This window comes from Dreissena polymorpha, chromosome 10 (assembly GCF_020536995.1).
Source record: "Dreissena polymorpha isolate Duluth1 chromosome 10, UMN_Dpol_1.0, whole genome shotgun sequence".
In the NCBI taxonomy this organism is placed as follows: domain Eukaryota; kingdom Metazoa; phylum Mollusca; class Bivalvia; order Myida; family Dreissenidae; genus Dreissena; species Dreissena polymorpha.
This window is the reverse complement of record NC_068364.1, coordinates 46946008-46963864: the sequence shown is the minus strand read 5'-3', so window position 1 is coordinate 46963864 and position 17857 is coordinate 46946008. Positions and strand designations below refer to the sequence as shown.

The 17857-nt window shown below is 33.4% G+C and overlaps 1 protein-coding gene across 2 annotated transcripts in view; it reads right to left on the bottom strand.

Annotated features, from left to right (window-relative positions):
* The window catches only part of LOC127848505 (uncharacterized), a 30757-nt gene extending 19788 nt beyond the window's left edge, over positions 1-10969 (bottom strand). For both annotated transcript variants that reach the window (XM_052381006.1, XM_052381007.1), the window contains exons 1-13: positions 10859-10969; positions 10599-10649; positions 9458-9540; positions 9227-9298; positions 8650-8767; positions 8100-8147; positions 7671-7721; positions 3407-3486; positions 2778-2849; positions 2237-2351; positions 1872-1963; positions 1359-1433; positions 870-939 (exon numbers count right to left, since the gene is read on the bottom strand). In XM_052381006.1, coding sequence (XP_052236966.1) covers positions 870-939; positions 1359-1433; positions 1872-1963; positions 2237-2351; positions 2778-2849; positions 3407-3486; positions 7671-7721; positions 8100-8147; positions 8650-8767; positions 9227-9298; positions 9458-9540; positions 10599-10649; positions 10859-10901 — 970 coding nt within the window. In that variant the 5' untranslated portion in view covers positions 10902-10969. The remainder of the gene's footprint in view (positions 1-869; positions 940-1358; positions 1434-1871; positions 1964-2236; positions 2352-2777; positions 2850-3406; positions 3487-7670; positions 7722-8099; positions 8148-8649; positions 8768-9226; positions 9299-9457; positions 9541-10598; positions 10650-10858) is intronic.
* Positions 10970-17857: the final 6888 nt, after the last annotated feature.

The window sequence follows — 17857 nt, the reverse complement described above, 5'->3', positions numbered from 1 at the left end:
TTCACTAGTACTGTTTTGTTACCAAACAAACAAATGAAATCATTCAATAATTGTGCATTCACCGTAGTTACTTTAAGATTTTTAACGTATACAAGTGTGAACCTTTTTTACCCCAAATAGTAATGTTTCGTGACTCTAAATGTTTGGATAATGCATTCAAAACGCTACTTTACCATAATTCTTCCTTGTTCCGTTTATCTAGTGTCAATTCAATCATGCGTTTGTACAACCGGGTTAAGGTCATAACACCTGGCAGACGAATGCTTTAAACCAGTTTGTCATTACCTTTGCGTAATTGTGTAGCTTACTGCACATACCGGAAAAATACAATTGTTTTACCCAACAGCTTAGAGTAAAGCATTTATAAAAGAAATGTATACTATACAGCGGGATATTAAACAAGGAAGTTATATAATTCTTTTAAGCAATGGGTGCTATCCAGAATGCATAGCGTTATCCGTTCATTAATGTTAACGTATTCTATATGTTTTGTCTCTTATGTTTATGCACCTGTGTTGGTTGAATATTTGTTGTATCTTATTTTTCAGAAACGAACGACATATATTATTAGCAAGTGTCCGAAAACTTAGAGTAATAATGGTAAGTGATAAATATAAAAATGTAAACTACTTAAGGGTTGTATTTTTAACGTTTTCCGCGACCTGAATGATTTGAAAAAAGGATTCGGAATGTACACGCTTTCCTGAGTATGTTCATTTTTCTTTTTAAAACTTAACCTGTATGTCAAAGCTCAGTTGTGAAACTTAAAATTGGTGTTTCAAAAAACAAATTGCTCAGTAACAAATTGTAGTTTGAATAGTCCAAAGATGTGCTGTATGTTTTAATAATGTTGGAGTTGCAAATCTTACCTGTAATAACTGTGTTGTCATATCTCTTCCTTCCAATTAAGGTTAGACTTTGAGCATGTCTATCACAATGCTTGAAGGAATCGAAACGAGATCAAGTTATTAATATAGTGTAAACTGCAAATACCTCGGATTAAAACATAACGAAACAAATAAACTCCCACTTTAATCACAAAATGATTATTTAATTTAAAATTCAGTTTTGGTAACAAAGCTTCTTTTAAGTTATTTGATCAATGAAACCCATGGGAACTTTCTTAATAACGATGTCATAACATATTTTTCATAATTTGCTCAATGTGTTCGTAGTTTAATATTATATGAAAAGCTGCATGTATGTGGACGTTGTATAAATATTGTATCTATTTGTTAAATAGAACAAAGTTTAGATAAAACATAACACTAATTTATATGCATTAAATCGAACAGAAACATCATATAAACTATTATACCATATATATGCCGCATATACATATTTATTTTAATACTCACTGTTTTGTGCAAACATCCTGATTTGTATAGCGTAGCGTGAGTTAGCGAACTAAGGGTTTTCTCAAGTTGACATACCTGAATATAGTACAAAGTAATGCACAATTATTGTGTTTAAATATATAATGGAAATATTAATATAGTATCCATGTCGATATATTATTATGTTAATATAGAAAAATATAATCAATTGCACATGAAGTGAATGATTAAAGATCACAAACAATAACTAAAGATATTTTTATTTGCGAAGTCCACTAAAACATATTGCATACATATGTCTTCTTGTTGAAAGCCAATGTCGGAATCTGGCCCAGTGTTAAATGGGCAAAGAATGCTGATATATAAGGCGAATAACGAGTTTAATCCTTGATAAAATACGATAACCCATTATGACCATAACATCATTTGGTGTTCTATACATATGCGTTAATTAATGCGAACATTTATTTTGAAACAAACTTGTTTGTGACAAACACCAATGATAAGAACGAAGCAATATTAAATGATTCATACATCATCCCGTCCACAGAGCGCTATCGTGTTACACGAGCTCGGCGTGCTGGCCTGATCACACTTGAAACACACGGGTCCAACAGAGGGCAGTCCTTTGATGGAGGTGGTATAATATGTAGTTTGATATCAGGATAAAGAGCAAATTGCAAATTCCGGTACATGCGTTATTTATAAAACATATAAAGTCAAATTAACAATGATAGCTGTGTGTATTATTCTGGTAATCAAAACAACGTTAAACGATGCAGCTGGTATTCAGTCATTCAATAGTAACAACAAAGAAAATTGAGTGCACTTCATAAATTTAATAATAAGCAGTTAATACAAAATGTCATTGACACAATAAATTGAGTTGATATGAATACCAGTTTGTCCACAGAGGGCAGCGTTACAAAGGTTTCCTTGACAACACTGGGCGCATAGCAACGTGTTACCGTTGGATCGGTTCACAACCTCACGTTTGCCGAAAGAGCCACATAGCTTATAAAAACGTGAATAGAATATATCTACTATAATATTTCATCAAACGTGCTTATATTTAATGCATAATATTTGTGTTTTAACATTATACAACCTATTATTAACCACGTTTAAGTACATGTTCTATTTTACAAAGAATATAGAATTTAGCACCCCCTGGGTGCAACAATGTACCATGCGACATTTAAATTAGAAGGCACAAAGTACATGTTTGCACCAATTGGACGATATGATACTTGAGCTGCATACTATAAGTAATAATTAAATATAAAGGAACTGAAAATCCGCTGACGTTCCCAGGACATACTTTATATTAACAGCCGCAAGTATGCAATCAAAAATGTATTCATACACCAATTATCATTAAAAAAACGTTAATCTATGTAACACAGATTTAAAATAATAATTGATTTACTCTTTACTTACTTGTCTATCCCGACACCCCATATTGAAAACGATGTCCCCATTTGGATTATCGAATTTGTCAGCATAACAACTCTGAAGTTTTAAAACACATTAATGCAATACGCAATTAATATTCTATTATATAAGGTTTAATGTAAGCTATTTAAATTAGTTTTCAATTTCAAATTCAAGTGTATGGTTTGATGGTTTTTAATTGACTTACGTAAAGCAACAAGAAAGAACTGTAAAGAAAGAATGTGTTGTTATTTTAAAACAAAAACTGGGCTCTTACACACAGGGCATCATAATATTCTATTATATAAGGCTTAATATAAGCAATTCAAATCAGTTTTCAATTTCAAATAAAGTGTATGGTTGGATGGTTATTAATTGACTTACGTAAAGCAACAATTAAGAACTGTAAAGAAAGAATGTGTTATTATTTTAAAACAAAAACTATGCTCTTACACATAGGGCATCATAATCGACCTTAATTTTTCTAAACGCATGACAAACATATGCAGTCCATGTAACATGTTGTACTGTATTATAAATTTTTAATAGTACTAATAAAACATGGTGATTGGACATTAATTATCAGTCAATATTAGTGGGGTAACAAAACGATAGCCGTCTTTAAAAAACATTACCTCATGTGATTCGCAGTTCACAGTATAGAGACATTCTCGTGTGAAAGGGGAATCTGTACAAGATAGACAGATATCGCCACCTGAAAATAACACTTGTAATATATGTAGCTCAGATCTATATTTACAGAACAAGCAACAGTATTACACATATCTTAAGCATTCTTATTATACTAACATTTATGTTATCTACACATACGTCAAATATCTATATGTCAATCGGCATATATAGCTTAACTTTAAGGAATATTTGAAGACATTCGCAAAAGCTCTGAGACAGCAGAAAGACAACGACCTATATATTATTTAATACTGTAACCCCTGCAACACCCGCCCGTCTGAAATACTGACATACACATTATGTGTTACTTAACCCATTTATGCCAAGCGTCTAGAAAAAAAGACTTGGCAAACAGCGTAGACCCAGATGAGACGCCGCATGATGCGGCGTCTCATCAGGGTCTCCGCTGTTTGCTTAAAGGAATTTATGTAAGAAATATTCTAAATATAGAAATAAATAATATAACATCCCTAATTTAGGAAATACAGTGATCCAATTTAGAAGGATGAGTGAGTCTAATAGTCATAAATGGGTTAACACAGAAACGAAACTCACTTAAATCACTAACGTTAAAGTTGAAATTAGACTACATATTCGTATGACGTCCGTGAACTCCATTTAAGGAACGATGTCAATTTTTTTAAAGTAAATGGTTAATCCACTCGTTATTGTTGATATAAAAAACGTAATCGATAAGTTTTATATATTTGTTTTAGATACTATGTAGAAAACGTTTTCACTGCCAATGACGTAGTTATATTTTATAAATGTTTTACTCTTCAATTGGCTTCAAGGATAAGGTTAGGGTTAGGGCTCCAAGGATCGTGGTTAACACAATGTGCATTGTACGCAATTCTGATTTCAACAGTGTACTTTGTGGCATATACTCTGTAAGTTATAAGTCCGACATAATTGACGTATTAGTTGTCATAATATATTATCATTTTAGAATGTGTTTTTTTAATAAAACGTTTTATTGATTTATAACCTAAATTTTGATCCGATGGAATCACTGCTCATTTGCAGTGGCCATATAGAGCATGAACTTGATGTAGATTGTTAACTGTTTGTTTTAAAGAATCTTCTCTTCGAAGCTGAAGTTATCATAACCATTTTTTTAATTTGCTATAAACACACGTTCCACAATGACACATGTGCCCGTCTTATCAAAATATAGTTTATATTACACGCAAGTACGAATATTTTTTAGCCTTGTTCTTAGAAAACAGGGCTTAATGCATGTGCGTAAAGTGTCATCCCTGATTAGCCGGTGCAGTCCGCAGAGACTAATCAGGGACGACACTTTCCGCCTAAACTTGATTTTCGGTAAGGGGGTAATACCTTGAAACTAAAAATACCATTAAAGCGGAAAGTATCGTCCCTGATAAGCCTGTGCGGACTTTACGCACATTCATTAAGCCCAGTTTTCTCAGAACGTGACTCATATTTAGTAAATTATGACTAAGGCAGAAGCGGTTCGCGTCTTTGTATTCGTACCGACGCATATGCGCCGACCGTTAACCCATTTATGCCTAGTGGACTCTCCCATCCTTCTAAATTGGATCAATGTATTTCCAAAATTAGGGATGTCTGATATATTTATTTCTTTATTTAGAATATTTCTTATTTCTTTATAATTCCTTTAAGCAAACAGCGCAGACCCTGATCATCATGCGGCGTCTCATCTGGGTCACGCTGTTTGCCAAGGCCTTTTTTTCTAGACGCTAGGCATAAATGGGTTATTGACCATAACCCGTCACTCACTATGTTCTATTACTAAAACATGCAGATTTTGTGGAAACTTAATATGAATATAAGCGAATTCGATTCAGTACAATGTGTGTTGAAAACTGATGTTTAATTAATAAAACACGTTGTGTTAATAGTCTGTTCTTGTATTTTCTGATGGCGCCAATATTTTCGACTTCCTTTAACAGCGCGTTTAAATTTTCTTGCCAAGATTCACTTGATTTTACAGTTTGGTTACATTTATCAAATGTAAGTTTAACTTATTTGACGTAATTAAACACGTGTTGAAAAATGCATAGAGACATGCTAATCTTAAATGTGGGCGGGATTAATATGGTTAAATCGGTCGGAGAACTGATATCACTAGAGCAAAATGTATTTTCGTTATATTAAACCTTAAATCACTCGTTTGCCAAATGTGGGAAAAGAAAACCGTGTATGATAAAAAGCGCGTATATGGTACGACAATAGTCCCATATTAGATAACGTGACCTTGAAGTCAACTGCACCTGAGCCTTTATTGAACTTAGCCGACATATGGTAAATGTTACCATCCTAACTGTGGCTTCGTAAATTTATAAGACGTAAACCGGTGCACTTGTTTACGACCGCACTTAATTATTTACCAAATTGTATCACGATTTTATCCGACAAAATATGGATTCCATAATGTCAACAAGGTATTAATTTATATCTGACATGGCGGGTATCTGATTTATACTAAAAAATAATAAGTAAAAATATACCAATAGTAGACTGTAGAGCTAGTTATTTGTATCACACCTATAACAAATGTAATTGCAAATAGATATTGTTGATATAAACATTCTTACGAAATGTTATTGAATACGATCTGCAAGTGTTGAATTCTATTACACCAATTCACATCGCATGGAACACGGTTAATATGTACGATGACGGACGCTGAACATACATGGACTACGCTAGCTCACTTTGAGCACTTTGTATGCATTTCTGTAAAAGGTTTATGTATTCCGAGTACAATGATTTCCGCAACACATGAAATATAATTCATGACATTAATAACATTGCATCCAGCTACATTACCTTGGAGCATTGTAACAACAAAGAGTTATCTAAAAACGTGCATGTTAATAAAAGTTATTTTTATTTGTGAGCAAAGCTCACAAATAATGCAGACACTATTTTGCAAATCAGTATGGATCAGTATGGGCTTAGGTACGGCAGGAACCGTAACCCGTGACTGCCTGTGTGGATAACTCCAGTAAAGCAGACGATAATGCTAAAACGTCTGCTTTAATCACCGCATCAACCTGTTCTCACTGGTACAGTACATAGAGTGTATTTTACAACTTGTAGTTTGACAACGTTGGCCAGTCTAGTGTTTATCATTGAAATCTGTACATATTGGCTGCTTTCAGGGAAAACGGGGCTTAAAAGCCGGATCTCACTTGCTTGATTTTGCGGTGGTAAAATATTAACAAACATTAACTAGTAGGCTGGGTTTATCTGCCAGTGATTTGCTGCTAAGATTAGAGTGTTTATAGATAGAAACACGTGTTTGGGCAGACAGCATTTGGTATACTGTTGAATCTGTATTTAGATGTAAACTTGATTTGAGGCATTTGCTAGCTACTGGCTGAGAGAATTTCATAATCTTTCAAGTTGGCGGTGCTTAGCATTAACAGGGAAATTTGAATTTCAAGCTGACAACAAAAAAATAAATTCTGTCAGTCAATAACTATATAACTTTCAACCACCAAATTACACATACATATTGTTTGTATACTAAAGTATATGTATGCCAAATTTCTTTGGAAAATATTAAATACAAACTTAAATATTATGAAAATAATCATTTTTCTGCTGTTTACACACCAGTGTACAACTGAAAAGTAGACATTTTGTGAGTTTGTGGCCCTTTTATACTGCTTCTCTGGTGTTTAATGCATGTCAAATAAAATTAGCCTGTGCACACTGATTAGCTGTATCAATGATTTGAAAAAAAAAAAAACACACATTTCGACCTGTGTTTTAAGACACACTCTTTATAAATGTGAATGGGTTGTGATCAGTTCAAACTAGCGATATATAAAGCTATAACATAATTTTGAAAACTGAGTTGCGTCTAAGATTATACAACAGCGAACAAATTCAGTGCCTTCAGCGCTTTGATTTATAAGAGCAATCTTATAGCTACTTAAGCTCAACACAAGAAAATATATCTACCATAATGCATTTAATTGTTACCCGTTTTGCATTACAAGAGGATTCAAAATCCGCTGCCGTGAGTTCAATGAGGGGACATTTTGATACCATTTATGCCACGATACTTTATCTGATCAAAGACATTCTATTTCCAGATGTGTGACGTCATTGCCCTTGTTAGACCTTTTTACCTACGCAAGGCATCTTTAGTTCCTTTAAGCTTACTTTAAAGATTATCAAATGTAAAAACAAAGTAGGTCGACAAACCTGAGGTCGTTAGGGTTGTTTGATCTGGTGTTGACAAAGTGGTCACACTAACTGAAACATAAATGATACGCCCTCAAAGCCGCCTTACATAGAAATGTAAAAATACGCAATCGGAAGTGAACTATTCCGTACTTCCGAGAAAACAATAAACGGTACTTGCTTACTTGGTAATCAGCATCCAAACTACAAATTCATCGTCGTATAGATTTTACAGTGCAAGTTTTCCTGCAATGGGGTTGAATAGTTAGCATCGAATGCGAGTATCGCCTATATTGTTTTTAAAATGCGTTTGTGGTTATATGTGTTCGACAAAGCAAAGATGCGACCTGTGTTTGATTATATATGTGAACTTTGTCGCAATTCGATTTCATTTCACATTGACATCGCGGAACAGAAACGTCTCACTATTCAAAGATCAATTTTTTTTACCAGTCACAGTTGTCGGAACCACCATTGGCCGGACAGATGTTGAAGAACCTGAAAATTAAACATTTAACCATATTATATAATAGTCAGAGCAATGTAAACTCTTATTTACGAAACTCCTCCATTGTATGAACTTGGCAAACGTTATTGCGATCATGATACAATCCATGATATTTTGCATCACTATCGTTAAACATTATTGAACGGATTACGATAGATTTTTCAAAATTAATAGTGTGTGAATCCTGCACATTGATTACCGCATTTATATATCTCCTAGTACACACGATATGACGTTTATGACACTCTCGCATAATTGTAATTCTGTTTAGTAGTACCGCGTCAAATACGGTTTAAATTGTTTGATTTGTTACGGCTACTAAGCCCCACAATATTTATACAAAAACATGAGGAAGGGTATCGATTTATTCACTACAATCGACGAACGTCCCCCATTTAAGTTAAGTTACATAACTATACATGTATATGTAACATATATATGTTTTGACATCTGAATGCCTGCTAGCGATTAGCAGTAAATATTGACACAAACCTGTACAAATTGGTCCTTGATTACACATATTTCCTTGGCAACATTTGTAACATATTTCGACATCGCCAGTCGCACGCTTGCCAATTAACGCATGGGTACCTGAATGACCGGGGCAAGTCTGTAACATAGTATAAAAGTGTAGAGAGCTTCATAAATTGCATTAACCTTTTTAGGAGAAAAGTCGACCTGACTTTTAGTAAGGCACATTCCCAATATCATACACAACGTAATACAATAAATTTAAAACGATAATAATCGTTATTACAACTGGAGTGACAGCAATGGACCTCTCCAGAAAACTATTGGTCTTAGTTCAATGGACTTTACATAGAAAGAAATTTCATAGCAGAAAGATTAACACTTACTAAAACACCAATATGCTTTGTTGAATAATTAAGTGTTGAAAGGCTAAGGCAAAAAACATCGATATAGTTATCATTTGTCAATGGCCATTGTACCATTACCTGCTCATGTAAGAATTGTGTGCACCTTTTAGATATATATCAATTATTAAAATATGTACACACACACACACTCCGGGTGTTTATTGCATTTTGAAATCGAATTTAATACAAACCTTACTGTCCTGACAACCGAACTCGTAATTAATCGTTCCGTTCGGTTTCAACAAGTACTTAGCATAGCATTCCTGGAAGCAAAACAAAAATGGATCGCATCACGTAAGTTTTGTAATTATGGTACACCCTAAGACACAATTTCACGTTTAAGCAGAGTAATGCACATTCAAATGATATTGTTTATGTGTTTTTATTGAATTAAGGAGTGTAAATCGGATTACAATACTTACTTGCCCAGTTGAACATGTTGTAGATGTTACACATGGGAAACTACTAGGCATAGATGTACAGCTTAGGCAGTGTGTCCCAGTTGCTTGGAACAAATAATTCAAAATATGTCGGTGATAGTTTATAACATAATCATAATACCAATAGCTTTTTTTAGGTCGTTGATGTTTGTTTTTAAGAGCTTTTTAAAACACCATCTTTTTAAAACTATAAATTGTATTAATGACTGAGACGCTTTATCTAATCAAATAAAGATTTACACGCAAATAATGCTTCCCCGTTGTATCATGTATTTGTGTAATTTGTATATAATGATATATTCAGAAGGAGATGCAAAAGAGAAGTCATGCTTGCGTTTGTTCTTAATAAATCATACTCATTTAAAATGCCATGATCTATCATGCAATTGTTCTGATTGCCCTCAAAGATTACCTTAAATATTAAATATCAAGCAATACGTTGTCAGAACTTTAAATAACTCACTAAACTCATTCAAGTACTGGTTCTAGTCCCAGGAAACGGACTTGAGAGCGTTTCAAATAAGCCTTTGGCTTTCTATTCAATCGAACTAAAATAAATAGGTTTAAAATAAACGCATTCAAACATCCATACTACAAAAATCGTGACCTTACAATAACATGATTTTATTATTTTAACTATTTGAAACAAAGATAAGATAAAATATAGTGTATATGCTTTATATTTTAAAGTTTTATTAATAATTAAACTCTAGAAAGACATACATTTTTACATGATATAAATTTGTGTAGGTTTTTTTACACACACAAGTAACACTATGATACAGCAAAATACACACAAGCGTAATTAAATGTAAATAAACGTCATTAAAGCTTGCGCCATCGCCTTGATACGGTCGATGGAAAGCCTTGAGGATTTTAATCGCACACTAACCACCAAATAATCACACTATAATGCACACTGTTAATACTCTATAACACTTTCGTATCGCAAAAAAAGCGAAAGGAAGAGCGATTGCGTCTTTACAATCAAGGATTGGGTTGCCATATGGACTGTTACTACGTCATTCTAAAGAAAGATCGTCGTTGTTTTAATCAATCTAAGTTTAATTAATGTACATTTATAACAGCGGAATAAGCTTAGGTTTTGCAACGAGTCAAATACCTGAATCGAAGCAAAGAAACAACCACACAACGAGGATTACAAGGTCCATTTCTGAAATAGATATTTACTTATCACGAAATTGAAGAGTTTTGCTTTTTATATATTTAATAAATGCTATCGAAACATATATATGAAGATGCCAGGTTAAAAAGTGAAAATATGAAGTCACATGAACTTATATATCATGTATATGACATACACGAGTTTAGGAAACTATAATGCATTAAATAGATAAGAGAATGAATAGAGATTGGACGTACCTTCAAGTATCCTGCAGCTACTTGACTTTAACTCAATTGGCATTTATAGGGAGCGTTTGCGTTAAATGTATGTCATTGCTTATCTTTAACTTGTGAACAAATTACAGGAACGGCAAAGTGTGTAGTTCTGCACTGTAAAAAGGCCAAAGACTCAGTGAACTTGTCTCAACACACAACAATCAGTATCAGCTAGTTTATTCAGTGCTTTTTTATTTCACTCGACACTCAAGCGTAACATCGTATTTGAGCATTCGTTATGATCCGATTTGGCGCATATACAAGTTGAGCAAACACATATATAAGATTAATATACTTAACTTTGCCGTTTCTAGCGGCTTCTGTGTTCACCTTGTTTATATAATTAATGTTCATTCATATATTGTATGGTACAGTATACATATCGCGAACATATACATAAAACGACATGATGTAAGGGTGAACTCACTTAAGGTCCGCATGATAACGCAAACCAGGATAAATACATCGCAGTATCGATCCCTTTGTCAATGATTAAGGTCATCTAATGAGGGGTTGTGATGCTTATCTTAGTCATTGTCGTCGGGATTCTACTCTTCAAAATAAAATATAAAAAGGGGGTAAAAACGGGATTAAAATATATATGCGATGTGTTCACATTATGTCATGTTTGATTTTATTGCATACGATAATTAAACGGGATGGTCGTAGATATTCTGAAATACCATTATTTAAGCAAAATGATACCGATATTCATATGCAAGATAGTTTGTTTTAAACTGTTTCACTTTATATTGAACAGATTATGTAAAACACGTATTCGTTTTTAAAGTTCTAAATTGGATAAGAAAAGATATTAATATTGTTTTAATTTTATTTTTCCGGAAACCGGGAAAAAGCAAACAAAAGTACACGACAAGTACGTTTTTATTTTTTAGTGAATATGTTAGAAGTGTTTTATGTCATGTGAAACTATCAAACCTCTATGTTTAGACACAAATACATTAATCGCAAATGCTATACATCTTAATCTTTTTTAAAAGTCCACTTTTAACCTTAAGCTTTATTCACGATCATAAACAATAATAGCTACATAACTAAATCAAACTGTAAAATGTTATCAACTTATTATGTGGAATAATTTTAGAATTATCTGCACTTGCGTTTAGATAGGAATAAAGGCTGTGTATACAGCATTGGATCAAGTTGCCATCAAGTGTCGACCCAAAAATCAAGCTGATTAATTGGTTCCCAAATACACTAACTGACCATCGTTGTACAGTAAACAACAAACGAAAGCTTCAGTTCAGTGCTTGCATGACAGCATTATGGCAAGCGGTTCGACGCATTTTCCCATAGATATGACGTGCGCTCGTAATAGCTGACAAATCAAAACAGGTATCAGATCAGAATAGGTAGCGCGTGCGATTGTGCAATTGTAATATTGAGGTGTTTTGTCAGGGTTTTTTCTAAGCAATGTTGTGGAACAAGTCAGTAAAAATATTTCATGTTATGACATGTAAGTCCAATAATATTTAAAATATGTTGCGAAATGAAATTAAAAACAGATTGAAAAAATGAAGTTCATGTTGGTTTGAAAGGTTTTGATTTTTTAAAATAATATAAAGTTAAAACAGACACTGATATATTCAAATTAATTACACATTTTCTTGAAAATCCCCTAAAGGCATTGTTATTTTAAGTGCACAAAAAGGATGCCCGAGCTATATTTAAAGTTAATCTGAGTATATCTTCTGATGTGATGGTTAATGTTTTGGTGTTGTTTTTAAACAGAAAAAGTATACAAATAAAAGCGTTTGCATTCATTATCAAGAGTCATAACGGATTATCCGGCTGTGAGAGACAGTGAATGTGAACACTTTCAGTATGTAAAACATACGGCTCTTTAGAACTAGTTATATAATGTTATGATGCATATTGCTTGCCTTGATAAATACTTGACACATAACAATTTATTATTCAGATGGAACAGTTCCCATAGCCATGTCTGATTTGCTGTCCTTCGGAGCAAGCAAATTTCCGCTGTGGCTTCCAAAAGCCAATTGACATACATTTATTCACGCAAGAAGACGCAGTGACCCGTTTTCCTTATGTATCGACATGTTCCCTGGACTTGTGGCTGCCAAGAGGACACCTACCAGAGACCTTATCTGCCCTCCTATGACAGAGTGTGAATGAGTCTAAGAAATTTTTTAAGATATGAAAATTGCGATGAAAATCGAAAACAGAAACATGCCACACAAACATGATTATTGTAAGAATTATGTCACATGTTTACAACTGAATGGGTTCTGGGCTACACATTATTAACAATCACACTAACATAAATTATGTTCTTTATTGAACATGAACAAAAATATTGCACAAGGAATAGTTTGGTAGTTCTAACTAACAGAAGAACACTAATAGCTGCATTGTGTAATTATAATTGAAATATTATGTTAATAAAATAAAACTGATTTGTATACATAGTAACTAACATTTACTTTTCTTAAAACAATGATATGCAGAATTCAGAAACGGGTCTCCTTATTTTTCCTTTCGATAAAATTCTCCTATACAACATATAGCAAAAAATAACCTTTGAAAATATTAAAATTACCTCTATTAGAAAATTGATTCATATATAATTATATTTGTATATACCCTTCTCAAAAAGTGCATGTTTTAGCATGTTTTGCGTGCATTGGCATTGCATTTATCAGTATTTCTCTAAACGAGTGAGACTTTTATATAAACGACGAAAAACACACACTGCTTCTTTTTTTTACATGTTTGAATGCACACATCTAAATGTATGTATGTTTAAATAAAAAGGTTTAAACTAAATGTATGTATGTTTAAGAATCTCGCTAAACAAAGTGAGACAATTATATGCTTTTAGCTGTGCTTAAAGTATGTTTTAACTGCATCATAAATTATGCATTTTATGCCCCCACTTTCAAAAGTTTGGGGTGGAGGCATATAGATATGCCCTTGTCTGACTGTCTTTCTTTCCGCACGTGCGATTTTCTTAACGCACGTAACTTTTAAAGTATTGCTGCTAAAGGGCTGAAACTTTAAAAGCACGTGTACCAGCATGTGAACTTACGCACCTCAATATTTTGGTTGAGACGTTGCAGATGGCATTAAGCATTACACTTGTCCGTGCGTCTGTTTGTCAGTCTCAAAGCTTGTGTTTTCAACTCCTCTTTAACTACTGGGTGGATCTCGCTCTTAACAGCTGAATGACCTTAACGTGCAGATAATCGTAATGAAAGAATTTCCGGCTGTGACAATTAAGGGCATAATTATGTCTGTTTTCCAATAATGAATATATAGTTCCACAATTTTGTTTTTTTATCTCCTCTAACTACTTGGCCGATTAAGCTTAGACTTTCACAGCTAAATTACCTGAATATAAAGATTATTGCTCAGAAAGGAATTCAAGCTCTGACCAGTTTTGGTTGAATTATATGACGCTTTGAAAATGTGTCATGTTTAGAATATATAGCCCAAATATAAGTACTTAACTCCTGTTTAACTTCTTGGCGCAATATGATAAAACTTTCACAAATGAATGGCCTTTATGTCGGTGATCATTAAGGAAGGAATCGTAGCTGAAATATTTTTTTAGGAATTATGGCCCTTTTGTATTGAATATATATCAAGATTTTGTGTGTGGAAGTAAGTCCTTTTTTAATGACTGGTGGATTTGCCAAAACTCATTGAATTGATAAAGTATTGGTTATTTACTCTAATACAATTAAGGCTTCCTTTAATGTGAGTGTTCACAGAAAATCTTAAAAAATATTATTCATTCATTTTGGTGTGATTGTTCAAGTAAAAAAAACATTAATATTAAGTTGGTTTAAGTTTGTACTAAACTTTAAATGGATAAAATAGTTATTTAGTTTATGTTTAGGTATGTGATTCACTCTGTGATTTATTGTTATACGAAATAAAATCTTTTTAAAAATGCTAATAGTCCTTAACTATCACTTGCCAATGAACTTGGAATGTGGACACTGAATAGCTCAAATTTCTACATCTCTGTTGTCATGTTTCTTAATGTCCATTGCTGGAATTCACTGCTGACAATGGTGTATTTATTTAAATATTACATCGTCCATTGAAAACAAGAGTATGGTAGATATCGAAGTGCCTCATCTGAAGCCACTGACTCTTGGTTAGCGTATTCACTTGCATGACTCCTTTGTAACCTCGTAAATATTAGGTACCAAGATCGGCGAAACTCTAAGCAGCCTTCTGATTGTGTTTAGTACATCTAAACACGCTCACTTATGCAACACTTTGTTAAACATTAGAATGGAAGCGTAACGACTTAAATTTTTGAAGAAATGTGCATCAATTAATAGTGCGTAGATACTTTTTTACGGATGAAAGGTGATACTGTTATGTTAAGAATTGAGAAAACATCTAACCGCACGCGCTACCCGTGCGACGTGACCTATTGGGCAATTTTTAATGTTCAAATCTTAGTCACAGGATATTTTGTGAATTAAAGGATTCCATTACTGCGATCTAAATTATATTTTTTACATAAATGTACTTTACTAAAACATCAATTACATTGATAAACTGAAATATTAAAATATGAGCAATTTGATTGAAAAAAGCACAATGTCAGAAAAATAAAAACCCAAGCGAGTAACAAACTCATGACTTAAATCAAAACGTAACGACGTTACGATCGGGAGACATCGTATGACAGGTCACGTTCACTTGACATTATCAACAATACAGTTACCAGTCCTGCTGGGTCAAACTAGTCAAATTGCTTTTACATAAGCAAGTTTAGCGATTTTTTTGGTGTGGCGAGCCAGTCGGACCCGACTTTTTCTAGGTCCGACAATATAAACGTTTTGAGGGAAAATACTGCAATACACACGTCACGTTTCCACTTCACTTGGCAACGATGACAGATGCGAAGACTATGACGAATATGTCGATTACATTGAAGTATCGATATGATGTACGACTTTCGTGATGTTAATCAAGTGACGATTGTGACGATTATCTGTAATAAACAATGCGAATGAAAAGTAGTATAAGCAAATGACAATCATTCCTGCAGGATCTAAATACATGTGCGTAATAATAACATATGCTATTGTTATAATTGTGCAAAATTGCTCTCAACTGATACAATAAAACATAATTTAAATGAAAACTATATTCCATTCACAAATGACAGTGTGGTTTTCCTTTACTCTTATTACAGAGTGGATTGATCAGACTTTTATATTCACTGAAACGCAATGTATCAATTAATTTACACTTTTAGAAAACTTCAAAACATATTAATACAAAAAATAATCATAGAATAACAATATTAACTTACTTTACAGTGCCTTCTTATATCCCCCAAAATTATTTTTCGTTAATTTGTGACCACGGCCCACTTGTTTCAGAGTCTTAATGTGTTATGATGGCTTCGGTTTCGTTCCAATCGGACGTAAAATAATTCTAAATAAAACCATGAAAATTGCATCATGTTTGACCAATCAAATTTTAGTATAAGCCCCAGCAACAAGTTCTCAATATACCCTAACCAACTTCAGGAATTCCGGGAACGCCATCACCATATTCGAAGACCGCTTGTACACCATAGAACGATATGAAACACAGGTTTTCCTATCGAAACTTCAAAAGAGTATTAAGCTTTAGATGTAACATAGCAATGAAGATACATGAGCGTCCCTCCCAAATTATCAAACATGGATTCTTAACACAGAGCGGTCTGATCGAGACCCGGTCAACCTTCCCATACCATTTGATAAGGAGATTTTCGCAACAGATCTTCGAGAAAATATCATGTACAGTACATTTTAGGTGGATGACAATGAATGTACAGCGGTACCTTAGGCGATCAAACAGCCATTGTTCACATTAATTTAATTTGTCAAATTTTATTGATAGAAATGACATGTTATGATAGATGAATGGGAATTATCAGGCGTGTAAACGTTTTAAAGATGAAAATGGTTATTGATTCTCAAAGGACATGTATTGAAACGTGTTCAACGTAATACAAATATCCGTTTCAACAATTATACATGTCACATCATGGATGCATGAAAAGGTAAACGAGGTCTGTGACAATGTAGGACCAGGTACGATATAAAAACACAATACTTAAATAATTTAACAAATGTTCTTCTCCAGAGACTTATATAAATTTAATCCAGTTATCACATGGTTCATATTCATATGACTTTTCATTTTAAAAACACAAAATTACATTGGAAACCACAGTTGTTGGAACAAATATACAATAAACATTGAAAATATGTGTTTACTTCGCATAAGGAATTATATGCAAAATTATGTATTCTGTTACGTCTTATGTACAGATGTTAAAGACCCACATGTTACCGCTAAGTTTTAAATTCTTCTAAGCATCATTTTCGTTTCCTTCAAACTGTCCACATCTTTAAAGACTCTATACGTCACACCCCCTTCCCCCCAATTATAGACACTTCTTGTTCCAGGCGTACTATATTCTCCATTTAGGTTAGCGAATGCACAGTCATTATACCACCAACCACCACGATCCAGACTGGTACATTTGCTTTGGGTGTCATCTCTGTCATACGTGACAAATCGAGATCCACTGTGGTATGAAAGACCTCCTCTATCACCTGTTTCACCTGAAAAAAATGTTTGTTTTGCTATGACACCCTAACAACTTTCACAGAATAAATAAATTAAAAAAACAATAGGAACCAGATGATCGCTCACCTCTGTAAATGGGATTGGTAAGTTTCTCACCAAAGACCATAATTGGAACAACCACTTATGTGGACCAATATGTAATGCCCTATACAACATAAACAATGTTGTTTTTGATGGTTTAAAAAAAAAAATTGTTCTGTTTTCCTGTTATTAATTCAATATAATTCAGTCCACATGTAACATATTATACAACACACCCATTATCGGTAAAGTGTGAACATAATGTCATATTACAGTTCGTGTCATTGATATTCCAGAGATTTT